The following is a 27262-nucleotide window of genomic DNA, read 5'->3' as shown; positions in this document are numbered from 1 at the left end:
TATTCAGAGTACCCCTGATTGGGTCTCTTCGAGGCAAGAGTCATACATGTCCAAGTAATTGCATATATTCTTCAATTTATACGAATGCTGTAAAGTTATAAGTTCCTCTTTTGTCTAATAGTATAATCACAACATCCTAAACCAAATTCTGGCTAGAAGATTTTTAGCATTGACAGAATCTTGCAGATGCTAAACAAGATAAGCTAAAATAACCAGTCGAGCAATGCAAAGGCATGAGCTTTCCAAATATAGCCATACAAAACAAATAGCAAAAATCCTTACAAGATAGAATAGCCTCTAACCAAGAACAGTGCATCATCTATAAAGGGTTACCTTCTACATCAAGACAATAAAGCACAATATTCTACGAGAAAAATTTGGGAAAACAAGTTTACCGGTCAGAAACATTTTTAAGGGGAAATACTCTTGCATTGAAAGCGAAAGACTGGCAAAGGCAAAGCATTAAACTTTTCTAAAACCATTCTTACAATCTAATAGCAAAAAAAACATCACATCAAATAGTTTCTATGCAACATTATGTAATAAAAACAAATGCTAATCTTCTCCATCGAAGTATCAAAGCAATTGTAGCTTATCAGAAATGTTTTGGAGAAATTTGCCATCTTCAGTATAAATTGAACTCCTGTCCACTAGTATGTTAAAAGACGCACTAGTCTTACAAGACATAATATTAGACCCTTAGTTACAAAACCTAGATCCCACTTTTAAGGATTTGTTCAGTAATACTTCCCAGCAAAACGGGAAGATGGCACTGATCCTGGCTGCTGTATAGGCTCACCAGTAAAAGGATCGAACTTGTATGGCAGACCTGTGAAAGGATCAAACTTAACAGGAGGTCGCCTTTCCGTGCCATTTACTTCAGGTAAGCTAGTCCCAAAACTAACACCTGCACTAGTTGGATTTCTATAAGATGACAGACCATATGTGTCATCTAACCCAGTTGAAAACCGTTCCAGAATTGGATCTGCTTTCACTAGTGGAGGTACTTGAGAATGTCCAAGCAGTGATGTAGCAGTACCATAAGGATCACGCCTGCAAATATAAATCAATTAGAGATCTGAAAAAGACTAATAAATTTTTTTTTTAAATTTGAAATAGCAACGGAATTTATAAACTTCTAATAGAAATGAGGCCAAATAGAAATGAGGCCAAACCCAGAAAACAAGAAAAGCAGCACATTAGTTTTACAAACAAACAAACAATAGAGTTCTATATTTGAAGACATTTATAATGCCAGAAACAGGTTTTTGATTAAACAAATAAAACAAACATAGCAATAGGTTAAAAACTACGAAACCCGGGGACGCGTCCCCTACCTGAAAACCCCCGTCCCAGTCCCAGGGACGTTTCAAAATTTTCAAAATAGTTATCAAAAATTATTGAAAATACGACTATCTATATTTTTCTAACATGGGCCATCTATATTGAAAAAATTTAAAAAACGACACTCAATTTTTTTATTATTAAATTCTATCAAAAATTAAAAGGCAACATTAAATTTATTAATTTATATCAAATATTTATAATTTTAAATTAATTCATATTATAAATTTTAAAATTTATAAATAGAAAATAAATTAAATAATAAATATTATACTTTGCTTTTTAGTATTTACTTAGTAGTATTTTGATTTCCTTATCGCAATTGACAATGAAACAATATGGCAGCAGTGTAGCCTTTGGGCATTTTGTATGTTATTTCTTTAATATCTATAATGTATAGATGCATGCTTTATCCATGTTTTCATATGAACATTTAGAATTTTCCTATATATTTTAAATTTTCCCTATATTTTATATAGCCGTCCCCCCGTCCCAGAAACTTGGGGTAACGTAGGTTAAAAAGAAACAGGTTTGAAAAGAAAAATTATAAATTCGAACTTAAAGTGAAAAGAATAAACAAGTTAAAAACAAACTCCATGATTAAAAGTAGAGTGAAAATATAATATTTATAAGGTGCTGCAGATTTTAGGAGTTCATATATTCTGTAGTCCTAAATGCAATGGGCTGACATTAAACACAACAAGCTAAGACAGTAATTGCCAGATATCTAAATCAGCACAAGACTTACCCTATAATCAATAACGCCATAATTTGAACTCATGTGAGAATTCAGCCTTAAACTCAGAGAGCCTACATCGGCCAAAAGATTGCCTTTAAGGTTCAATAGTGAGTTATAACTGAATTGACAAACCATAGTCACCTAGAGATGTACAACACAGGTGTAGGCACGGGAAAAATCATTTTCAAATACGGTATGAGAGTACACAACTCAGGGCACAGACATATATATTGCAATATGCATGAACATATTTCAAGAAGAGATATAGGTAAAAACTATCAGATAGCCACAAAAGTATAGCTCTCGTTCAATATGTTTCAAAGTAACGAAGAACAATAATCACACAGTAGCTTAAGAGTAAAGACTCACCGAATCAGAGATGACCCTGTAAGTGAGTGAGATGCAACAAGAGGATCAATTAGAGAAGAATGAGAAGATCCCGGGACCCCAAGTAAACCCGCCTCTCTGGTGGGCAGCTCTGAGCTTCGTGTTTGCTGTAGAAATGATAATCTAGGATTTCGCTCCTGACCCGCCTGACATAAACACACCAAAGTAAGCAAAGAATGTCTTGATCCATGACCTCTTACAAAAGTGCAAGGTGAATAAAATTCCTCCTTCAATAAATGAGTGTTAATAAAATTCCACTTCCAGAGGAGTCCTCCATGTCAGTGAGAGAACCTACCAAAAGAACTAATTATCAAACCACATCAAATGCGTCACACTCATTGTTAACATTGATGGAAGTTACTAATCATCAAACTACATCAAATGTGTCACACTCATTGTTAAATACTGATGTTGAAACTTCCATATTGCTATGAATTAGATATTTTGTGGGTAGCAGGGAGAAGAACAAATTAGAGTTAGAATTACCCTAGTGATGAGACCTGCAAGGTAAGCACGTTTGTCTCTTCCATCTGCAAAGTTTGCTGATGCAAACTGGACAATGAAAATGTACATTTAGTTATGAATTAATGAGACGAAACATAAAAGGAATTCAAAAACCACTTATTAGTAAAGGCAAGAAATAAAATAAGATGACCTGTTCAAGGATAGATACTGCTGTAATTTCTGGAAGAGGCCTCAGAGTTTCAAGACATGCAAGGTCAATCTGGAGTAGTATAAAGATAGCCTCAGTGAGACAATAAATGTACAAGCATGGCCAACTGCTTTTAAACATGTTATCAAATAAACACCATGAAAGCTCATATATCAATCAAAGAGAATTGTTATACTTCCACATAATGTGCCTTTGGATGAGGTGTTAGTGCAACAGAACAAACCAATTCCATGTACAAAATGATTAAAAAGAAATATGAACTCATTATCTAATCAGTTTGCATGTCAACAATTCCGTTTAAATATTTTACAATGTTTTGAAATTTTTAGTTGAGGTTTCCTTCAAATATTAAATTAGGTACACTATTTTTTTCCGGGTCCTTGCAATTTTTCATTTCCTTTCCATTTATTGAAAGGTTCCTGGGTAGCATGTTGTATCCACTAATATCATATATTATGAAAAATGGCACAAAGTTCTTTAGCCACAAAAACTGTGTGAAGAAAAAATTCTTTAGAAAAGCATTGATGCTTTACCTTTTTCCTCAGTACATTGATCAATGCCAAGACGTTCTACCATAACAAGTTCTGGAGTAGGAAAAACAGATTTTCTCCTAATCCTAGGCAGTTATCCATAAACAGCTTTTTCCCTAATCCTAAGCAATTTCCTATCAACTCTAAACTGCACAGAATAATTGTTTTGCTTAGAAAGCTAAAGCTAGGTGTCTCAATGTTGAAATGGTTCTTTCAAGATCTTCCTGAATAAGAACAGGTGATTCAAACCAGCATAGATTTCTTAAAACACCTATCTAAAAAATGCCAAGAGATATCAATTGGAGCTATTTTATTTTACTTTGAACTAGTTTATTTATTACATACATGGAGACAGTTTTTATGTACAGTGTATTTTAGAAATATTATGCGTCTTATCAACTATTAATATTTTGCAAGTTTACGGGATATGCCACCCTTCCTCCCCGGGTATACCACCCTACTTAAGATGGGTACAGTGCGGATATCGTGCCAACACATGTTTAAAAAACTCACCAATTTCAGCTTTTTGCCGGATTCATATGGATTTGCCAGCCCAAAAAATTGCCATGAATAAGAATATCTACAGCAAAGTTACCAGAAACACCACTACAACCCTGGTATGCATACCACCATACCTGGTATGGATACAGAGATGGTACAGCATCAAAAATGTTTCTGTGTACCCAGAAACTAGCCATTTTCAATCCCATGCCAGATTCGCTGGGATTAAATTTCTAAAATAAATAGTTGAATTTGGAAATTTTATCTGCTGTTAACTGTACATTTTGTCCTAAAAACGATTTGGCAGGCTCCCTGTGAGTCTGCACGATTTGGCAAATTCTCTCTGGCTTGCGTTTTTCCTTTTCTTCAGAGACTCGTTTCCACCGTGCACTAATTTTGCTGCACACTCATTTCCTCCGCTCCTGCGATTTTTTCAGTGCCCACTGTTGTTAAAGCTACATGTATGTTGAAAATTTTTTAATATAACTTTAGCTATTTTGAAATTTTTTTAACATAACTTAGGGACAACCCAACAATTAGAATATCTAGTTCCTCATTTTTAGTTTCGTTACCTTTCGTATATTAAAATTTTTTGAATTATATTAATCGATTAATATTTATTTAAAAGTAACTTAATAATATTTAATTAACAGAAACATTATTTAATAATTAGCTTTATTTAACAATTATTTTATTAATAGTTGTAATTTTAATTATATTTATTTAACAGTAACTTTATATTTAGTTTTATTTGTATCCAATACCCTACCCGATACTGTGTCCATGCAATTTTGACTTACAGTAAAAATCTAAAACTATCAAGACACCTGATTTTTTTTGTTAAAAATCTTTAAAATTACCCTAGGGTAATGCATTTGTACAGCATTCAAATTTTTTCGAGGAATTTTCCAGGGTACCTGCACAAAGCCAGGGAGGAGCAACCTCATTCCATCAGTATGAGGCTGTTCTTTAATCTTTTGACTGGATTTATTGAACCCAGATGTTGATAATGTGCAACACCAAGTTTTTTAATTCGTGTTCTGTGTTGGTATGTTTGTGGTTGAGTGATTTTGTTTGCTAAGTTTATAGAGACAAGTACAGATGGTTTATGGATAGTTGCTTACTAATGTATTTAATTCCTATGCCACTGTTTAAGCCATTCATGCTTCTTCAGAAAATTTTAGAAGTTCAGTCGATTTTCTTAAGTTAAACAATTGAATGAAAAACTTATTTTGATCCCCTTCACAATATCTCCTTCGATCACCTTAACATTAGATTTGATATTGTTTGTAATGCATTAAACAATATAACAATAATACAATTATATTGTGTGCAGGAAATTAGTTTGATATTTGCATTTAATAATTTTGATAGTTAAAAGACTGAATTTAAATGGTTGTAAATGTATAGTAAATAATTAGTATTCGTGTAAAGAATATAGCTCTTAAACAATTGGATTTAAGAGATTTTAAATAAATGGAAATTTGATTTGGTATACAGTCAATTTTAAATTGTGAATTTAATATGAAATAATTTTATACATTGAAATTTATTAGTTTTAATTTTTGAATGTATAAATTTTAATTTTAAACTATAATATCAATTTTAAATAATTTATTCACCACATAATTTATGATAAAAAATTTACTAATAAATAAATAATATAAAAAAATCCTCAATATAATACTTTAATGAACCAAGTTTATAATTTAAAATTCTAAATAAAAAATATAAAACAAACATATTTTTATAGAATAGTGTAAAAAAATAAATCTATAAACTTTAATCATAGTTTAATAGTAATACATGCAATTTTGTGAACAATTGATTTTATGTAGGAAAACTAAATGCTATCAAATATTTTATTTACATTTAAATTTTTTAGTTTAATAAATTATAATGTATTATAAATTTATAAATTGATGAAATATAATAATAATTATATAATATATTTTAAAAATCAGGGATTAACCCGTCTCAGTCTCTAAACCGGATAACTCTACTAACACCTATACCTCCTGAACTAGAAAGCTACCAACTGCACCCAAAAACTTGCCCTTTTGACATCCTGCCTACATACATTCAGCTATAAAACCCTTTAGCAAGACACATTGCATTATCCTTTTTGCTTCGCCTTGGTATGTGATCGAAGCAGCCTAACACAGGAGCTTTCCTGAATAAACTTTTTTCCTGTCAATCCCTTCACCAGCTTCCAACCATCCTCCATCTCTGCAGCATCCAGCAACTCAACCGTTTGCTCACCACGCTGCAATCTAGAAGTGCCTACCATTACTTCTCTCTCCTCCGCCTTCCCCTTCAGCCCAGTCCTACTGCCTTCATGCTCTATTGCCTCCAGCCCCACCCAGAGAATGCCAGGAAAGAAGACTTCACCCCACCATCCAAATTATGCGCTTCAGTATTGACAGTTTCAAAAACTTCAGCAGAACCACAACTAACATTCCTGCCCGCTGAAACCCCACGAGCCTTGGGAGACTCCGCATGCTGCTTTGCCTCATTGACCTCAGCAGCCTCCTTTCAGGAGTCTCTATTTGAGCTAAGACCTCCACCTTCTCCATTGAACCAACATCAGAAGAGACATCTTTCCACCATGATGCCAACCTAACTTGTTTCTGTTTGCGGCAATCTGCTGCCAAATGACCCGTTTCAAAGCATCTTCTACATCTAAATGGGATGCCCTCATAATCAACCATCTGCATCCAACTTCCATTTGCAGATTTCAAAACAATATCCGCCGGAAGGGCAGTCTTCAAATCCAACTCAACTAAGACACGAGCATAAGTAGTGACTGAAAAATTTAACGAACCTTCATCCATACACAAAAACCTACCCAAAGAATTTCCTATAGCTGCAAAACATGCATCAAACCAGAACTCCAGTGGAAGACTAGGGAGCCTCACCCAAACCGGAATTTTGTCAAAAGATTCAAAAGGAGGGTTGAAAGCAGGGTACCATTGTTTCAGAAAAAGCACGTATTTCTCCTCCCAACTCCACAAATGATCAAATAAAATTCTCCTCCTGTCCTCCATATTGTCGAATACCATCACAAAAAAACTGCAGGCACCAGGATATATCTGCACGCTCTCCTCCAAAATAGGGCACCAAGTTTCCAAAATCCAATCCTGCAATTGAATAAGATTCAGCCAAAACCCTTGAAACTGCCCTATTAAACCCCTCTCCACAAAAAATCTCTCCTTTTTCGCCACTACACAATCAATCTCTAAATCTAAACTCACTGTTGGTCTATCAGTAGCCTGCTTAAACTGCAAATAACTCTTTGGCATCATGGTAGAGACCTTATCCTGCTTACCTCCCATATCATTTGCCCTTCCTTGCCTACCGATTCTCTGCAAACTCTAAGAGCTCCCACACTCCCTATGCTCCCAATCAAAGTTCACCCACTGCCCATTGAAGAAAGAGGGCACATAACCAGCAAAATCCGAACACAAAATCCCTCACCTACACACAGGAGGCTTACCCACCACCGTGGCATAAGACCATGGACCATTCTCCAACCCAGCCTGCACAACGGATCCAACAGGGCGATGCCAAACATGAACAGATCCTCCCTTCGCCTGCAATCTCCATGAAACCCTAGATTTTGAAAAGCGGCAACATGTTCATCCTCCTCCTTAACAAAGTTAGAATGACCATTTACTTTATGAGAAATGAAATTTCCACAGTCCATGCTATATAATTCCGATGTGCTTCTATGTTTAAGCACATTTACTTTATTTTAAATTAATAATAAATTCAGGTTTAAATCAGTCAAATTGGCAAAATGGTCATTTCTATGTGAAACCCCTTAAGGAATCGTGCGTTTCATCTTCTAATTCCAAACCTAGAGAGATTTCTTCCTTAAGTTAATTGAACAGTAGTTCCATCCTCCACAATGAGTAAAATTTCAGTGATGCCCTTTCTCCTTGCTTGGTCTCACTTAAATACCCTTCAAATGTGTTGAGCACCAAAAAGTAACAAAAAAACAAATTTTTTGACCTTTTTTTGCATCCAAAAACCCTAATATGCCCCTCAAACCCATTAGGGTCTCCAATCCCAAACCCCCACACTAGTTAGTGGGATCTCGTCATATAAGAAATTTGATTACAATGAGACCAGAATCAAAAACTTGACAGCTAAAATTATCAGTATTAAATGCCAATTGATAAAGATTAACATTAAATATTTAACTATCCAGAATCAAAAACTTAGACAACTAGAATTATCAATATTAAATGCCAATTGATAAAGATAAACATTAAATATTTAACTATAAATTGGCATTTAATATTTTATCTTTATCACTACCATTTTGGCATTTGGCATTGATCAATGAAGTATCATACTATCAAATGTATTTAGTTTTACAATTCCATATATTTCTTTAAATTGTATGAATACACACACACACACACGGGGATATAACAAAAAGGTTAAAAAAAATTGCCCATAACCCACATACTGCGTTCTCATACCCATACCCTTACCAGCAACTCAGTTTAAACTTTAATTATTGTTTTAATTTTATAATATAAATTAATCCCTTTTGGAAGCTGCTACCCTTAATTAATACAATCCCTTTTCACTTTTTACTACCCTTTTGTTTCTTATGCTAAGATTAGAGGCTGCAACATGTTGTGACCTAATCACACATCACCCCATTCAAAATGGGGACCCCCTACTTTTTAGGCGCTCTCAGTCTTTTGGTTTTCGTTTTTGGGTCTTTTGTGGCAATCTCATCGATCTCTCTAAGTTTGCAAGTGAGTGGGGTCAGTTTGATCAAGCCTGCTTTTCGTTTGAGTAGTTTTGGCCAAGTCTAGGGCTCGTTTTGTTAGTTTTAGGGTTTTTGTCTTCAATCCTAGATTTTAGGGGTTTCCTTTTAGGGTTTTCAAAAACTAAAAGTTGCAATGGAGTCAGGACCCTCTAAGGATGCGGCACGTGAAATTTGAGTGAATTCTAAGCAACTTTCTATTTTTAGAAAGTTACTATTTTTTACGGATTTCACTACTTCCCGAAATGTCTTCATTTCATCGAAAATCAAACTTACTAATTTTAGTGATTTCTATTTTAAGTTTCTATTTTTAGAAAGTGTCCTTGCATCCTGATTTGCTCTAACACTGACATTTTGGAAAAATTTCTATTTTTTGGAAAGTCTATTTGTGACAGGTCCTTGCAGGCTGACACTGAAGAGCAGATATGCACGATCATTTCTAAATCCAGAAAAGTCAAAGAGCAGGCAAAGTGATAAAAGATTTGGCTAAGTATGGGAATCAGTCCAGGAATGGAAAGAGCTTGAAAATCTTCCAAGTCTGGAAATCCACCTATATTCCTAAAATGGCATCCTGAATCTGTAAATCTCCCATTTGACTAGAGTCTGGAAAGTGAAGGTGATGAGATTCCTTGACAAAGTCAAAATTGCGTCCAAGACATGATCATGGTGCCAAATGAAGGTCATCATGGAAAATGGTGGAAATCAAGAATTCCTTGACACGTGCAAAATTCTGCCCTTCGGTTAGGGCACTAAAGGAGAGAGGTAATGGAAACTTCAAATTTGACTAGTTCCTTCTCAATGTGAATTCAGCGCCCAATGAAGAAATAGGGCGCCAAAGTAAGGTGAGGTTGGAAAAACATTGAAAGAGGAATTCCACCATCAGCACAAAATGGTGCCCAAGTGTTGGAGTGATATCAAAATCAAGGCATCAAGGAAAATCAATCAATTCCTCCACCAAGTGAAATCCACGCCCAGGTCAAGAAGGTAAAAATTTCTCCAAGGCAAAGAGGAAATTGAGGGTCAAGAATGGAGTAAAAAAGCAAAAAATTCCCCTTGGTAAAAATTTTGAAAAATCTATTTTTAGACACTAAATCTCATCAAAATTTGAAAATTTTTGCAGATTTGGACTCCTAAGAGAATTCTTTCTCTCTTCAACCATGGTCCTAAATTTTAGGAAAGTTCCTAAAAAAATAGGAGATGGTGAAAAATCATTAAAAATCTCCTCCAAAGCAAGGAAAGTTCAAAAAACTTAAAGAAAATTCTTCATGGATCAATTTTTTTCTCTCCTGGAATTCTCTCTCCAAGGGTTTTTGCCAAATGGCAGTTGGGTCAGCACATGTTGAGTCAATGGAGAATCTCTTTGCATGCAATTGTCGCGTGAAGGGATAGGGGCACATTCATTGCTAGAATATTTGACCATGGTGGCAGCTAATTCATTGCATGGCAATTGTTGTACTTAATGCAGTGGTGGAGCATCTTTTGCATGTAACTATCGTATTCAAGAGATGATGGAGAATTTATTACACATTAGGGGAACTTGATGTAAGTGGTGCATTTAACGCACAAATGGATGCCATTTTGGGCATTTATTGAATTAATTGTATATGGGCTTAATGGGCATTAATTGCTGACTCTCCCACCTTGTTGCATCTTGAGTGGAGAATCTTTTGGGGAAAACCCTAATTAGGGTTTGCATGTCCTCAGGATCTAGGGCCTATATAAAGGGGTGACCCCTCTCATTTGTAAGGAGGAGAGATTGATTTCAAAGATTGTTGCTATAAGTTTTGAAGCAAATCACTTAATACATTGTTCAATTGTCGGTGCTGTTTTAAGACTTGCATGGTCTCACTCTCTTCGTTTAGATTAGATTTGCTTTCGAGTTATTAGATGAACGAGATTTGATAAGGTTGCTTGTTGTGAAGTTTGTGCTCATACCTTTGGTTTGCAGCTCATTGTTGCTGACCGTGCAAGGTTAGTCTGAGCCTCTTATATGTGTGAACTTAACTTTGATCCTCCAGTGAATGTTGTTCAAATTGATGGCCTTCACTTGGTGATGTGAAAAATTATAACACAACCATTGAAGATTGTACCACCTTCATGTGGTTATGCTATGCTGGCAAAGCGAAGAGTGGTTTGATTTTGCACAAGTAATCCCATCTCTTTGTTCTTAGGATTAGATTAAATAGCATAGCTCTCTCAACCCTTCCTCTTTTCCACATATTTTATCCAAAATCCAAGACAGAGAACTTTTATTGCAAATCATTCACAAAGTTGTCCTTGAATTCGCAAATTCGGCAGAATCTTCTTTGAGAATATGTAAGGCCCCTCACATTACCTGGAAAACACATCAGCTGACTAAGTCATGTCCGTGCATGAAGGAAACTTGGAGTTAGCCATTTGATCTTATCGCAATCTTAGCATACAACCTAACCTTGATCAAGAGACAGTAAGGTGACCGTTGGTAACTTTATTTTGTGTTAGACGTTGCCATAAAAAACACGTCAACATGACAAACTCATATTTTTTTCATATTGCTGACTGGGTTTTGTCTTATTCGGCACCTCTGATTTCCTTTGGCCGCATCCCCTTTCAACTGCCTTAGTAAATTTAATATTTCTGAATATTTTAAACTTAGCTTAAATATTGAAGCTAGGACATTACAAGAAAATATATGAAAATCTATTTTTTTTCTATTGCTCAATGATATTAATTAGAAAAAATGATCAAGTATAAGAGAATGCTTTTAAAGTTTTTATAGAAATTGAGACAGCATTTCAACACCACGTTTATAATACAACTAAAATACATTGGTTTGTTGGCACATAAGGATTAGAACCCAACTATTGACTTGAATTATCTCATATTTATTACTCGCTAATATCTTCTAACAAGGTTTCCTATTTCAACGAGTAAAAAATATTCAATACATATGACTAAAATTGGGACCTTATATTTAATACATATGATTAAAAAGACAGGATCAAGGAAGTTGTCTTCTTCACTAATCTCACTACTTTTTGGATCTTTTCCTTAAAAGGGCCAAAATTTGTCCAAATTCCTAATGCATATTGGTTGGCAAAATGATCAGGAGGTCATCATCATGGTTAGAGAACTAAGTTTTTATAAGATATATAGAAACCAAACATGTTGAGGAAAATTTGAAATTTCATAATGGACTATCTCACTTACATCATAACGTGTAGCAAGACCCTGGCGAAAGATTCGAAGTAAACAATCTGTAACAGAAGCAGGCAATGACAGAACAGCTAATTCGTATGGATCTGCCACAGCCTAAACATTGAACACAAATTCAAACATGGATAATAACTTTAAATAGTATATTAAGCTGCAAACCAAACATAGAAAAATCAAATTACAATGGTTCGTGAATCCATAAGCTTGATTTCAAGGGGATGGAAAAATTGCTAACTGTTATCAAAATATTTATGTAGCATTATACTAACCTCCATAGCAGGTTTGGTGTCCAGTCGAGGAACCTTGGCATGGAGATTAAAGTAATCTAGTGTGTGTCCTGCAACATCCAATGATGGCTTACCCTTCACAGCAGGTTTATTATTTCCAACATTTTGAGTATCTTCACGATTTCGTTTCTTAGCCTTCTCTGCTGGCTTTGCAACTGTAACCTAATAGATAAAACCAACAAAGCAGTAAGTAATAAGAATTACATGGGGTTTTATATTGAACATTCTGATATCAGGTCAACACTAGCATAGAATAGGTATGAGCTTCAAAATAGAAAAGATACTATCTTGTACAAACAATAAAAGTGATTTGCAGTGGAAGGGTGCACAAGAACAACAGTATTTGATTGGCAATTTTAGAAATTACCTGTATCTTGAACTTAGGACCTTTATCCGGCCCATCAATATTTTTGCCATCAAGTGCTTTGATTGCGTTATCAAGTTCCTGTTTCAAAACAGATGACTACCATTCAGCAATGGACCAGAAAATATGTATCATAAGCAGTTAACAAAGAAATCAAAGCATAATAAACATTATAAAATGTGAACAAAAAAAGCCAAAAAGAATACATTAGACCTCAAATATGTTCAAAATATTGTCATTTTAAATCAATCAAATTGTGATGTTACAAAAAAAAATAAAGCATACTTATGACAAATTATTAATATCACATCTAATTTTATCCATTTATTCTGTTGTACTTACAGCACGTGTCAAGAAGTGAACAAAACCAACAGGCACATTACTCTTTCTGGATATAGCAACTCTTTCTAACTGCAACCACACACAAATATCTCAACAGCAGCTCAGAAATTGACCATCGTCAGATCTAAATAAAAAGAAGGCAAAAGAACAAACCTTCCCAAAAGGTTCAAATAGCTTTCTCAAAAAGTCTTCATTCGCATTGTTCGGAAGATTGCTAACAAATGCAATTTTAACCTGCATTTCAAAAAGCATATCACATACAAGCAGAAACAAACAATCCAAAATTATTTGTCTCAATCATACATGGAAAACATATAACCCAATATGAGACCTAGAAACGCACAACATAAGTATAAGGATTTACCTTTGCTAATTCAGCAGGGTCTGCCTCTAGTTCACTTTCAGCCCAGTCCACTATAGGATGCCACTTGCCTCCAAGCAAAAAGTCTTGTTTGCTCCCAACTCGATGAGCACGAGCAGCAGCCTGTTATGGAATTTCCCAATGGACCAGATCAAAATGGGGGGAATTTGGGATTGGGCTTATGATTCTAAATTGAGAAGCCCTTGCTTTCTTGATTGTGAGAGAAAAATTTCAACCAAGATGAATGAGTTGAGATGATTTGAACAAAAAGATGAGAACTTTTCTAGTGATATTGATATTTCAACAAGTTCAATATGTGCTGTTTCAGTTGTAGGATTGCACTTTCTGTCAAAGGATTTGTATTTGAACTGCATCTACAAGAAAATAAACAGAACTGAGACCTATAAATATATGTTGTCATCAGATTAATCATGTCCCAATTTTTGATCTCTACAATAGTATGGCATGATAGAAAATCGATTGTTACCATCTGTCAAAAACCAATCAAATATACCACAGAAATCCACATGCAGTACATCAAAGTGAGGTTTCTACTTTTACTGCAATCCTGCTCTGGAATCATGGAATTAAAGATGGCATACCCACTTAGAATTTAAGCATGCCCTAGACTCAACTAGTGCCACATTTTTTAGCTTCTTATTTCTTGATGGAAAAAAATCAATGGTATCTAATGTGGCAGTTGTAGCAACCATATAGGAAATTTGCAATTGAAATCTGTTCATAAGAAAAACAACGAGATATAATTGCTCAAATTTTTTGATGCAACTGGATAACGGAAAGACTTGACTTTCATAGCAGTATTGCTGGTATGAAAATTGGCAGATATCAGCATGCAATATCCATTTAAATATGCCTTGAAGATAAAATCCAATATAGTGCAAGAAATGTATCCACTATAACTGTAATCATGTTTTGATGTTACAAAATGTGCAAGGTCACAGTGAGATCACAATTTGAGCTTTGACTGATATGATACTTTGATAAATTTTAACATCTTACTTTTGAATTGGGAAAACTAGAGTCAAAACAATTTTATTGAGTATGTGCAAGTAAATGATCAAAACAAGTTAGCAAGAACATGAATTGCAAGTACGTACCAAAAAGCATCTCAGATTATATCAAGCTTCAGAATGAGCAGAGGGATTAATGTATTGGATTTGTTCAACCGTTCATAGATGTATCAGATGTCAGGGTGGTGTGGAAAAGTATTTAATGTGGGTGAGACACACTTCATAAGCATGCCTAGATATCCACCCAAATATCACACATCATAAGCATTAATTTATTGGATTTGTTCAACTGTTCCAAATAGATGTATTAGATGTCAGGCTGGTATGGAAAAGAATTAATGTAGGTGGTACACCCTTCATAAGCATGTCTCAAGATTGCAAAAATGCTATGAATACAGCAGTTGTGCAGGAGAAAAAGCATTCAAGGAGAACTACTGCATGAAAGAGATTGCAAGACAATATAGAAAATGGCACCTACGGGCAATAACAATTATGTCAACAGCTCCACATTCTATTTTCAGTAGGATAGTACTGTTTAAAAAGAGATGAAGTTGAATGTTCAGAAAAAGATGTGACTGAGGACATGGTCCATGTGAGATGCTGTCAATAGCCACCCAGCCAAAAGGGAAAATAGTTGCTCAAATCAGTATAATACACAAGAACCATAAAAAAAAATGCATCAGAACAATCACTAAAATTGAAAATAAAATGCACATCCTGTTTGCTTGACATTCCTCAGTAAGATCTTTCATGAAACGATATCTTTTCAAGTTTATTACAAATCTAAGAAAAAAACATTAAATTGCCTACAATAAGGCAGGCAATCTTCATAAGACTCTTGATCATTAGCCTTGGAACCTGGAAAATTGGCTAAAGAACTAGGCATTTCTTACCCCATGTGAAGAAAAGCGAACAAAAGCAAATCCTCTGTTATGTTTCTTCTTGTCTGGATTCGATTCACCTGTGCTTAGAGGCATGGCAAGGTCTACAGATGCAACTTCCTGAAAAGCCTGAGATCACATCACATAAGAAAAAAGAAAATCAATTAGAACTGGATGCAAACAAGAAGGAAACAAAATTAAAACTACATAGATGAGTTTTAAGTAAATTACATACTTGACGAACCATAGAGTCTACTTCTTCAGGAAGCCAATCTGAAAAAATGCAAAATGCAAAATACATTAGTATACAAACTATAGTCCAACTTATACCCATCCTGAATTATCCATAAACACAAAATGAATAAATATATTCTCACATTTATGACAGAATCATTTTACAAAGTAATACCTGATAGAGATGCCAAGTTTTAGATAAGGCGCAAGCAAAAATAAAAAATAATTTAGAATGAAAAATATCTGAGCAGAACACGTATTTTAAACCAGTTCTACAAAAAGACCTAAAAAATATTACCCTTTCGAAGGTTTCCTAAAAACAGCATATCCCTGTCAGAGGAAGAAGCCACCCCTATCTTTTTACCTTGGAACTACAAGCATAAAATATAATTAGAAGTTGCTGCTAGCATGCAAAAAAAAAACATTATAATAGAGCCAAAGTAAATAGAAAACATTATCAGCCCACTTTTTTGAGACATAAAGAATGTCGACCAGAAGATAAAGCTCATTCAAATAAACACTCACTATCATTTTGTTTTTTTCCTTTTGAGCTTTCAAGGCAGCTTCTTTAGTAGAAAAACGCACAAAACAATACCCCTGATAAATTCCAATCATTTCAGGACAACCCGTTAGTTATATAACATTTATAAACAAAAGCAAATAAGCTACTCGTGCACTATCAGTCAGACAACTTACTATAATTACTTACATCTCCAGTTTATGAATCATGATTTCATTATACTAATCTACAAGAAATCATAATAATAAGATGTAAAGGAAAGAATAAAGAAGGCATACCTTGAAACCTCCATTCTGGTCCTTCATCATCCTAATCTCTACAATCTCCCCACAAGAAGAAAACAACTGAATAGAATACATCACAAATCAGAATGTCAATAGAATTTTCAGATTGTAATCCAAAAATTACTATAAATGGAAGCAAGGTTCATATTGAATATTATGATTATATGTCCATGGGCTATTCAATTCATTCACTGCCTTCAAAGTTCATTTTATTCATGATGTATTAAATTCACTACCATCAACTTATAATAATGATATATTCTCCTGTTAATGGAATCACGGTGCCTAAAAAAGGAGACGTGTTAATTGGTCTCCTCCTCCAAGAGAGCATCCAAATACAAATTCCAATCTCTCTCTTAAGAGAAAACCCTGGTATAGCTGTAGATAGTTACACCGTCATCAATTATTAAGGTACCTTGTAATGTCCCCTACTGGGAGTAAGCATGTTCCCATAATTAAACATACATCATCATCACTTATCATGCCTTTAATCAGATTATTGAAACTAGAGAACAATTACTTATGCATAATACAATCAATAATTATTATGTTTAGGCCCCATCCTTACTTCTAAGCATCCCCATGAAACAAGGCATATTACTAGATAGTAAATATTGATATTCAATTCATGAGTATTTTCTTTATCCCCTACTGGGAGATAGACTGTTTCCCATAATTAAACATACATCATCATCACTTATCATGCCTTCAATCGGATTATAGAAACTAGAGAACAATTGCTTACTCATAACAGTCAATAATTATTATATTTAGGCCTCATCCTTACTTCTAAGTATCCCCATGAAACAAGGCATATGACTAAATAGTGAATGTTGATATTCAATTCATGAGTGTTTTCTTTATTACAAGTTATAAAGTATTTAAATATTATTTTTTTGGCAATCATAAGTATTATTGTTTTGAGAACTTTTAAATATAAAGTTATAAATTACATACATATACAAGCCCATACTTTTACCCTATGAAAAAATATGTCATGACACACCTAGACCCATCCTCATACCAAGTCCAACAACTCAGATATGTATAATGTAGTGATAGTGGATGAAAAGCAAAAAACCAGTATGGCATCCGACCAATCACCATAATGCCATTTGCAAGGAACACGACCTCTTGCAGTCTAAATAAACATGTAACAACCATCAAGATCCCAAAAATTGCTATCCTTTTCACCATTGAAGACATAAAAAAATTCACAAATAGAAATACCTCTTAACTGCCAAAGAGAGATTGATTGCAACTTGCATACGCTTGCTTCACCTATTAAGTTGTGCTATGATAAACAAGAGCCTTAGGTATGCTTTTATAGAGAGGACATATGTGAAAAAAGAATAGTAAATGAATTGTGAAAATATTTCTTTCTGTATTAATGTCCTGGATATTTTTATAATGTCTCATGGACTCAACAAATTATGGGCTCATTTTTGTTTTACCTTAAAATTAACTCCTATAAAAGGAGTAGGCATTTCCTCTACTTTGTGCATTTTCCGTGGCTTTTCCCCACACCCCACTCAACTAGTTTAAATTACGTAGTGTTGATGTGTTTTTATGCACTTCATACATAAAATAAAATACCAAGGTATCTTATCCTCTCTTGAACAAAATCTTCTCAAATGCTGAACTAAGTGATCACTTGAGGTGACTCACCTCCAAGATTCCGAATGTCAAGTTTTGACGTGTGGATAAGCTCAACAGTTTGACGCGATATTGCTGGAATCACAAAGGGGACTTATGTTTGTACTTGAACTCTTGCTTGAATGCAGCTGGAACTTGAGATCTAATTGGCTTGGAAAAGGATAAAAAGGATGAAGGTTTAGAGAGACTACACTACTCCTAAGATCAATGATAGCACTGGATTATGCCTAGATGGACACATTCCTTAAACCGAGCTTTTTTTTGCCACGTTGCCAACTACACAAAATCGATGCAATCTTCCAAGGTAAATGAAAGGTTTTCATATCATTAACGTTCATCTAAATACCCAATACACTAGTGCAACTTGAATAAACATATCCACAATTGAACTTAGCACATCTTAAGGCTCAAGCTAACTATGCACTATAATTGAAAATCATCCAACCACAAATAGTATGAACCAAGGAATTATCAACATCCCTACATTACTCCATCACAATCAATGAACTTCATCTAACACGAGGATATAACAAAAAATATGCAATATGTAGAAGAAACACCGCTATCCACCATGAATTCAAAGAAAAGGATGTTTATTTACAACCTCCGCAACAATTTTTGTCTTCTCCTCCTACTCTACTTCTAATGATCTGGCTGCTAACTATTCAATTACTAATGTCTATTAACCTTTGCGAATGAGGAGAGCAAGCCTTATATAGTGCTCTCAACACAATTGAATGGTCTACATCAAATCCACATCAATGGCTAAGATTGAAAGATAGAAACCCTAATTAGGGTTTGTTACACCCATTACATAACATTTAATGCTTGACCAATGATAAAATTACAATGAATAGGACACATGTCCTTCCTTGAATGCCAACCAATGAATGACGAGGTTAAGGTACATCGAACTTTGTGGCCTCACATGTGATAGTTATCCTCCTCATTGAATAAGTTAACTGTGTTGAATTTAGATGCCTTGACTTCGAATAATGTGATTGGATTGATGATGACTAAGCGCCATCTCAACTTACTCCTTGTAACTCATCGCAAAGAAGAGTTTGTGATTTGAGCAATATCTCTTGATACTCAACATTTCTACACCTGTGATGAATGAGATGTTGGTGGGAGATATTCCCAATATGCATCATCTTATCCAACCTAATCACTTTCACTTATCCTTCTTTATACTTGGGAATTCAACTTTGTGTGTTTCACCTTGAATCTTGAATTAGACCTGAATTCCTTCACTTGAAGCCTCCATCTTGGACTACTCTCTTGTTGTACTGGCAACAATTCTCGAAATTTTGGAGGAAATTCAAGATTTGCTTTAGCATCTTTTCATGTCTTAGTTCTTGATTTTGCCGCTTTGTGCAACTTGATCTTCTATGTGGTTGAACTATTCTTCATTGCACCGTAGAGTCCTTCATCCATGCTTGTCTTTGTATGTCTTGATGTTTTTGTGGAACCCCTCATTGTAAACCAGCCCTTTGTATTATTGGAGTCTCCCTCCCTAGTGTTTGTGAAGGTAGATGATATGTTATCTTATACATGTGATCCTTTGCATTGGTGATTGATCTTCCTTGCCTTATTGGAGTGTTCCTCGTCTCTTCTCCTGTCATGAAGTTCCTTCCTTGAAGTGTTGCAAAGCCTTTCATCCTTAATGCTTATTCTTCCCATGCACTGGTAAGCTTCTTGATGTTGTCTGTAATCTGCACCTTGATCCTTTTCTTCAATCATACCTGTAAAATAAACAAAGAAGATATCAAACACACATGGTATGGACAGCCTTCAAAAACCCTCAATCTGATATGTGCTCTAAATGATGGTGAAATGACGATTTGTTTTTGGTTTTATAGGTCTGATTTCTGCACTGCTAGGGCTGATTTCACCCTGATCTGCTCTTGGTCATGGATTTGGAGGGATAAAGGAAGAATTTTGAAGGAAGGCTAGGGATTTGAAGCATTGGGGGAGGTATTACTTCCTGAACATGGATTCGACTCAGTGAGGGAAGTATTACTTCTTGGCCATGGATTTCAGCATGCAAAGGAAAGGTTATTCCTTGGTCGAGATTTTGAGGAGGTGACGGAAAAATTCTATCATGGCCAAGGAGATTTGAAGGGTGAAGGAAGGAACAATGCTAGGATAGCCGTGGATTTGGAGTGGTAAAGGAATAATGTTTATGACTTCTCCAAATTGTCGATCGCCTTAATCACCTTCATCACCTTCATTAAACTTAGTCATATGCTAATCCAGTACCATGATGATGCACTTTCCATTGCCAAGTTACCGGAAAATTGGCATTTGTCGTGGATTTTGAGAGGTGAGGAAAGATTCTCGAGTTATGCCATGGATTTGGGAGTGTGAGGGAAAGATGTCATGATAGCCAAGATTTTAAGGGAGGGGGGAACTTTGCAAGGAAGTTCGTGGATTTGAGGAAGTAAGGGAATGTTGCAAGGAATTATGTGGATTTGGCACGGATTTGGATGGGTGGAGGAAGTCTGCTAAGATGGTCGTGGATTTGGAACAATAAGGGAAGAAATCACTTGCCTTTTTCAAGTTGTTGATTGGAAGAAATCGCTTGGCTTTTTCAAGTTGTTGATTGCATCAATCACCTTCATTCCTCATTACTTAGCCGTTTGATTTATCTTCATTTTCAAAGTTAAAGAAGTGAATGAGCAATATTTCTTCTTTTCCTCCTTCATCAGCCTTGCTCTCGTCATGCTCAAGGCGTGGATTTCCTCAATCCAAGGAGAAATGCATCCTTGGTCATGGATATTGGCATGTAAAGGAAAAACATCAGTGAGGTCGTCGATTTGGAGGTGTCAAGGAAGAACTCAACCTAGGCCATGGATTTGGGGATGTCAAGGAAAAGTTCCACCTAGGTTGTAGATTTGGGGGTGCCAAGGAAAAGTTCCACCAAGGCTGTGGATTTGAGGAAAGAAAGGAAGAACTCTCCTTAGGCCGTGCATTTAGGGGAGTGAAGGAAGAATTCCTTACTTCCACCTTGAGTTGACCACTTCACTACATACCTAAGTTGATCACTTCAACACTTTCACCAAGTGTAGAACAATTTGCTCATAAGATTGACTTAGTGTCTTCTTTCCTTTCAACATCATCTAGACCTTGATCAATCTTCATCAAGCACTTCATCTTATTCATTTTGTATCATCACTTCTTGATTATTCCTCAACTATATGCTCCAACCTAAGGATGTCCACTTGCTTGCCTGACTGCTCATCACACTTAAGACTCGTCTCTGACCTAACCTAGAGGTTGCATTAAGAAGCATCACCCAAGGACCACCTTAACTGTAAAAACCCTTACTAATTCTGACCTGAATTTTTTCAGTTTTGGCTGTTTGGCATTTCGTCAAACAGACGGCATGCATTCACCTTGTACTCTGATTTTTCTGAGTTTTCTTTGAGTTTATGGTTTGCTCTAATGTCAAATGGAAATAGAAATATGTAGAAATGCTAAACAAGGAAACATAAACCGAATACAACAACTTATGCATTCAATATTCAACTTTATTCATGTCATATCGGTTCTGAAGACAAGCCTGATACAGGACTTACAGTCTGATTAAACTTCATGAAATAAATCTTGAAACAACAAACAATTCCAGACTTAGGGTCTTAGACATACCCAATAGGTAGTTGCTTACATTTGACACATGGACTATAATATATATGGCATAAGCCTCCGAGTTTAATGGCTGCAGACCACTCGTACACAATTCTGAATCTTTTTGAGTACAAACTGAAGATGACGATAGCCTTAGACCAGTCTTAAACTCCCTCCAACGATGGCAGACTGGGCTGGAAGTATGACGCTAAGACCCTAGGTGCTGAAAACATAAGAAGTGCGTGCCAAACAATAACCCGGCTTGTTGAACAGCAGTCTAATTGGAAAATGAACAGGTCTGAAACAAATCCGCTCCACAAGGAATGACACCAATCTCCAATGCTAATTGATCCTTCAATATGATGGCTCAACTTTAAGATGGACATCTGGTGATTACCTCTGCAACTCTCAAAATAGGGCAGTAGACCTTCAACATTTGACTGTATCTGATTTTCAAATTCCCAGTATGACTTTCAGACCACCAAGTGAGTTGATTCACACCATAACGTCTTGCATAATTGGTGTCTTTCCACTGTAATGACTTGTTTGCCCTTTTGATGCTAATATGTGGTTGTGTAGTGCCCAAATTTAATTGTATTTGCCTTCAACCTGCAAATAGCTTCAAACCCTAGCTGTCTGGAACACAAATTGATTCCAAAACCTACAAATAAGCTCAATGAAAAACCTTGTAGTTGATTTCCCTCTCAAGTGGACTTGTCAAGGGTTTTCGTCCTAGAAGATCAAGAGATAGCTCTCCAAAACAAGTGAAAACAAATAAACTTTGGAATGCCTTCACAATTTCCTAATTTCCTCCTTTTATAATAGTCTTTTCCCCATTTGGAGGGAAATACTTTATTTTATTTCTTTTTATTTCATTTTCCTTCCAAAAAACAACTTTAAGTTATAAAATAAAGTTGACATTATAATAAAGTCACTTTATTAATTTAAACTCCCCTGTTGCTCCAAAATGACCTTTTCATTAATACAATGATAATTTGACACACAAGGTCCCTGATTATGTGTCCAAGATTTAAAACTTTTCACCCCGGATCCAACGAGCTATAATACTAAGATGCTCATTAAACTATTTTAATTAAAATAGCAACTTTAGTAAATTTAATTAAATTATACCCAATGGTACACCCAACTTGCGAAAAATGGCCGAGAAGCATCAGAATCGAAATCTAACAGCACAAGAGTGATCCCGATTATGAAAGATGATAAACGAGCCTGATTGGGTGACTTACTAAAAATAGATGCTCTCTCTCCAAGAATTTTGGGGCTCAAACCAGACGCCAAAAATGACATCTAAAAGCACCATTTAACTCCTCTAAACCATCCAAGCTCACTGGAAATACCAAAACACCCCTTGGATCATGCTGACACAAACCCAAAATGTCAGCGACAACTGCACTACAAGAGAATCCAAAAACATGGACATTACAGCCTTGCCTATCACTTCACTCCTACCTATCATAGGGCATTGCATCCCCTCACACACAAAAGGTCAAAGACACTAAAACTACCGCCAAACAAAGCAAACTAAGCAAAAGAACTAACCTACCAAGCAAAAAGTGGGGGTCCCCATTTGCAATTGGGCGATGTGTGAAAACGTCACAACACATAGTATGCCAAAGTTTCATTTCCAATTCTTATATTTATTCCTTACACGTCTTATTATAACTAAGTTGTCCAGAACTATATGTCTTTGTGCCAACCCAAACTTAGGCCCTTGGTCTCCCCATCCCTGAAACCCATCGCCCCATTAGGAAACTCCATGGAACCATGTTTATGACAAAAATGATATTCACTAAGGATAATTTAGATAGAAGCTTTTTACTATTATAAATCAAATAAATTTGATTATAGATTATAGATTTATTATAAGTATTTGATTGTATTATTTTATTAGATTTTTTATCGCACATTGTAGCTGATGTAGATTTGTTATAAAAAAAACTGATTTAAATTTTAATATTTTGCATTTTGTTAGTTGTAATTTTATAATTTGTAACTATAATCGTGTTAATTATTAAAAAAATTTAAAAAACAAAGTGCAGATTTATATTATTCAAATGTTATCATGAATTTTTACCCAGATCTTATTACTTGGCATACTAATTCAGAATTTTATCTTCAACAAACTTGACCACAAACACAAACACGAACATAGTGACTTACCTTTCCAACATACACCTTCCAATAAAAATTCAATGGATCGTTCTAAACACAAAGATCTGCAAACCACATGATAAACAAAAAAACAATTCTAACTGATTGCAGTCACCTCTAGGATCAGATCAACTTAATTTTCCTTCGAATTATGGTATTGAGCCATTCTACCCGGTTTACTGAATTTACTTCATAGGCAACTTTATTCGTTAGGGTTTACTGTGATAAAATTCTGAAGCTAAAAAATGGTTTCTGGTGATTGTGGTTGCAATAGGCAATTCTTTTAAAGAATTTAGTCATTACAACTTAGTATAGCAGGAAACTTATGTATCCATGCAGATATTATGGGATGTCTCTTTTTGATATATAGAGAATACAATGCTTATCACAAAGATTGGCCATCATGCAGATAATTAACAAACAACAAAATTAGAAATGACTCTAAGCCCATTAAGATCTGAATATTTTGCACAAATATTGTTACCAAAACTGAACACCCCATGTAAACAGTAAAAAGAAAAAAAGGCTCATATTAAAATATCCAAGGTCAAAGACAGAGTTTGAAAATTTCCAACAGTTACATGTGAACTGTATAGAATGGATTGGCCTACCCACTTACTCTTGAGAAAGAAAAGCCATTTAGCCTACTTTCACAGACAAGTAAATGACCTCAAAGACATGTTTTACTGGCAATAACAAGAAGAGTAGAGGTGGATAATGAATGTCTCCAAACGTGAAGCTTCAATTGTAAAATCACTTATAACATTTGTCACCAAGTTTAGAATTTAAATATAGCTCTAAGAAGTTTACTTTCTACAACATCTTTAATATTTCAAGCAACCTGCCCATTTACTTACCTTAAGAGTCTAGATACATGTTAAGTGACCTCACAAGGAAACAGATTCCTAGATAATATCTAAGCTTGTTTGAAAAGAAACAGACCTCTCGAAGCATCTTTTCAGTTACAGTGCGTGCAAGACCACCAACAAACACTTCTGACCCTTTTACTCTCGCCACTTGACCTACAAGGCAACAACCATATTAGAAATGACTCAAGCAGTATAAATAGAGAACACTGTATTTTGTCTATTTCAGAACAATTAGTAAAAAAATGTATCCCAGTTACTGATAATGTAATATATATTGATAATTAAAAACATATTTTGATCAAAGAAAGCACTCTTAATTTTTGGTCAATAGCGCACCTGACTTTTGACCAGACCCATCATCGGTTTTGTTGGCTTTTGCCTGCAAAAATTCCATTTTGAACATCAATGTGATCAGGAAAAGAAATTGTTGATCAACAAAAATCGCTTTAAACATATATCATTGATATTTAAACACATATTTCACAAACAAAAATCAGACAATTGCAGATGATTTCCTTTCACCATCCAACAGTTACATAGCACAATTAACTATTATTTTCCACACACATTGAATTATATTGCCATAAACTGAAGAATTACTTGTGCCATACAAATATTAAGGTAGATATTTAAAGGTCCCTACACTCCCCTGTATCAGCAAGGGGAATTGTTCACTTTAATGCAAATCAATGCTCAAAAACTGACCTGTAAATTTCAAGGTCATGACCAGGCTTGGAGCAAATCAAGCCTTTCCAACCCACCTACACAATGGGTTCTAACTTCTAACTAATATCTACATAAATACAGTCAATGTATATACCTCACAAAATATGTAACTAGATATAAATTTTAAACTTGATAACAGCTAACACATCTCCTATGGAAAGAAGTAATTTGTATTTAATTATAAACTTGGGCGAGGTTGCGGAACACCTAAAGCCTTGTGACAGCACCCAACCCTACACCATGTGTACTGATTAATATCTACAACAATACATAAAATGTATCTTTCTAAGCTAATATTTAAGCTTTTAACTGAATATAACTTTAAGCTTGATTAGAATCAATAATCAAGGCTAGCATCAAGGAAAAAAATAAACAATTTAACTTCCAAGGAGATAATGGTAGGCAGTAAAAATTATCTTGGATGAGGTTGCAAAATACTTTCAATGGCATACACAACGGGCTTGGACTTTTATTTTGACCTTAAAGAGTGGTAAACAGAACCATTTCTTCAACCATTCTTGGGTGAAGTTATAGACTACCATTAATGTGGAGTGAACTATACATGGATTTTTATTGCAGGTCACTTGCAATAACATACACGACAGACTTGAATTTTTACTTCAACCTGAATGAATAGGAATTAGTAATTCTGTTTCTCTGACCATTCTTGGGTGAGGTTGTCGAACACCTGTAATGTAGCGTGAACTAGGCTTGATTTTTTTTATTCTTATTTATACTTAAATAGTTGGTCAGTATTTTTTTGCTTTGAGCACTCTTTCATAAGATTGTAAGCAGGCTTTTAATAATATGTAGCGTCCAAGTGGATTTGTTTATTTTTATTTTGGCCGATGAGTATCATTGCCCAACACTGAATCACTGATCAAGATCAACAGGCAACCTAGTGACCATTGGGCCAAACCTGCCTCACCTTACGTGGACTTTAAAGCAATTCCTTACGTGCGTGAGCTAAGGCCGCGTTCTTAAGATTTAGCAAAGGCGACTCTCAAATGTACCGCACAGACTCCCAATCATTCTTGAATGCAGCCCTGTTGACTGGACCAAAATTACGTAGTTGATTACACACTTTCCCTCATCAGCTGTTTTTGATATAAGGTTTACTAGCCACTTTTTCTTACCAGTATGTACGTCTAAAGTGCAAAGCGTAGAATTCAATGAATGAACTCAAAAACTTTCCCAAAAAAATAAAAACGCTTCCAACCACCTAAAGCCAGATAATTTTTTTTTTTATAATCCCACTTTTCAATTTTCCCGTCAAAATTTTTCCATTGTCTGAGAAATAACCAATGGTTTTCGTGCGGGTTTTTAACTTTTGAGCTTAGGGTTCAGAAAATGCAGCCAACTTTAACCCAAAATCGGATACCCAACAGACGAAATACATAACCTCGATTTGGAAAACAAAAATGGCAACCAGAGCATACACATTTGGAATGAAATTTATAATTATAAAAACGAAGAACTACCCATAAATATTCAATGAAGATATGGGGGTTAAAAGAGCAGAAGAATTTTCTTACATCGGCCATTGTTTGATTGCAGAAAACCTGAGGAAATGAGATGCTTTCCTCGCAAAATCCTGTCACAACCCTAATGCAATCCACAGAATATATCTACTCGTAACAATTTGGAGAGTCTCTCGTAATAGAAGGGGTTTTGTAGGGTTTGGGAATAAATTTGGAAAAGTTGTCGACTATGTTTGGTCAAGGGCCAGAAAAATATCCAAGGGCTAACA

At 35.1% G+C, this 27262-nt stretch overlaps 1 protein-coding gene across 1 annotated transcript; it reads right to left on the bottom strand.

The window, feature by feature from the left end:
* Nucleotides 1-509: 509 nt before the first annotated feature.
* Nucleotides 510-27262, bottom strand: LOC131028731 (uncharacterized). The gene is made up of 18 exons (XM_057959069.2): nucleotides 27048-27262; nucleotides 25123-25165; nucleotides 24860-24939; nucleotides 16454-16519; nucleotides 16181-16252; nucleotides 15954-16026; nucleotides 15657-15694; nucleotides 15434-15550; nucleotides 13513-13632; nucleotides 13302-13382; nucleotides 13149-13217; nucleotides 12810-12887; nucleotides 12425-12604; nucleotides 12150-12251; nucleotides 3126-3194; nucleotides 2957-3022; nucleotides 2453-2616; nucleotides 510-1053 (listed from the first exon to the last, which is right to left on the bottom strand). Exons 1-18 carry the CDS (start codon nucleotides 27054-27056, stop codon nucleotides 738-740), a joined length of 1743 nt encoding a protein of 580 aa, XP_057815052.1. The 5' UTR covers nucleotides 27057-27262; the 3' UTR covers nucleotides 510-737.

The sequence above is a fragment of the Cryptomeria japonica genome, chromosome 5, assembly GCF_030272615.1.
Source record: "Cryptomeria japonica chromosome 5, Sugi_1.0, whole genome shotgun sequence".
NCBI classification, from domain to species: Eukaryota; Viridiplantae; Streptophyta; class Pinopsida; order Cupressales; family Cupressaceae; genus Cryptomeria; species Cryptomeria japonica.
This window is presented reverse-complemented; position numbering and strand designations above follow the sequence as displayed.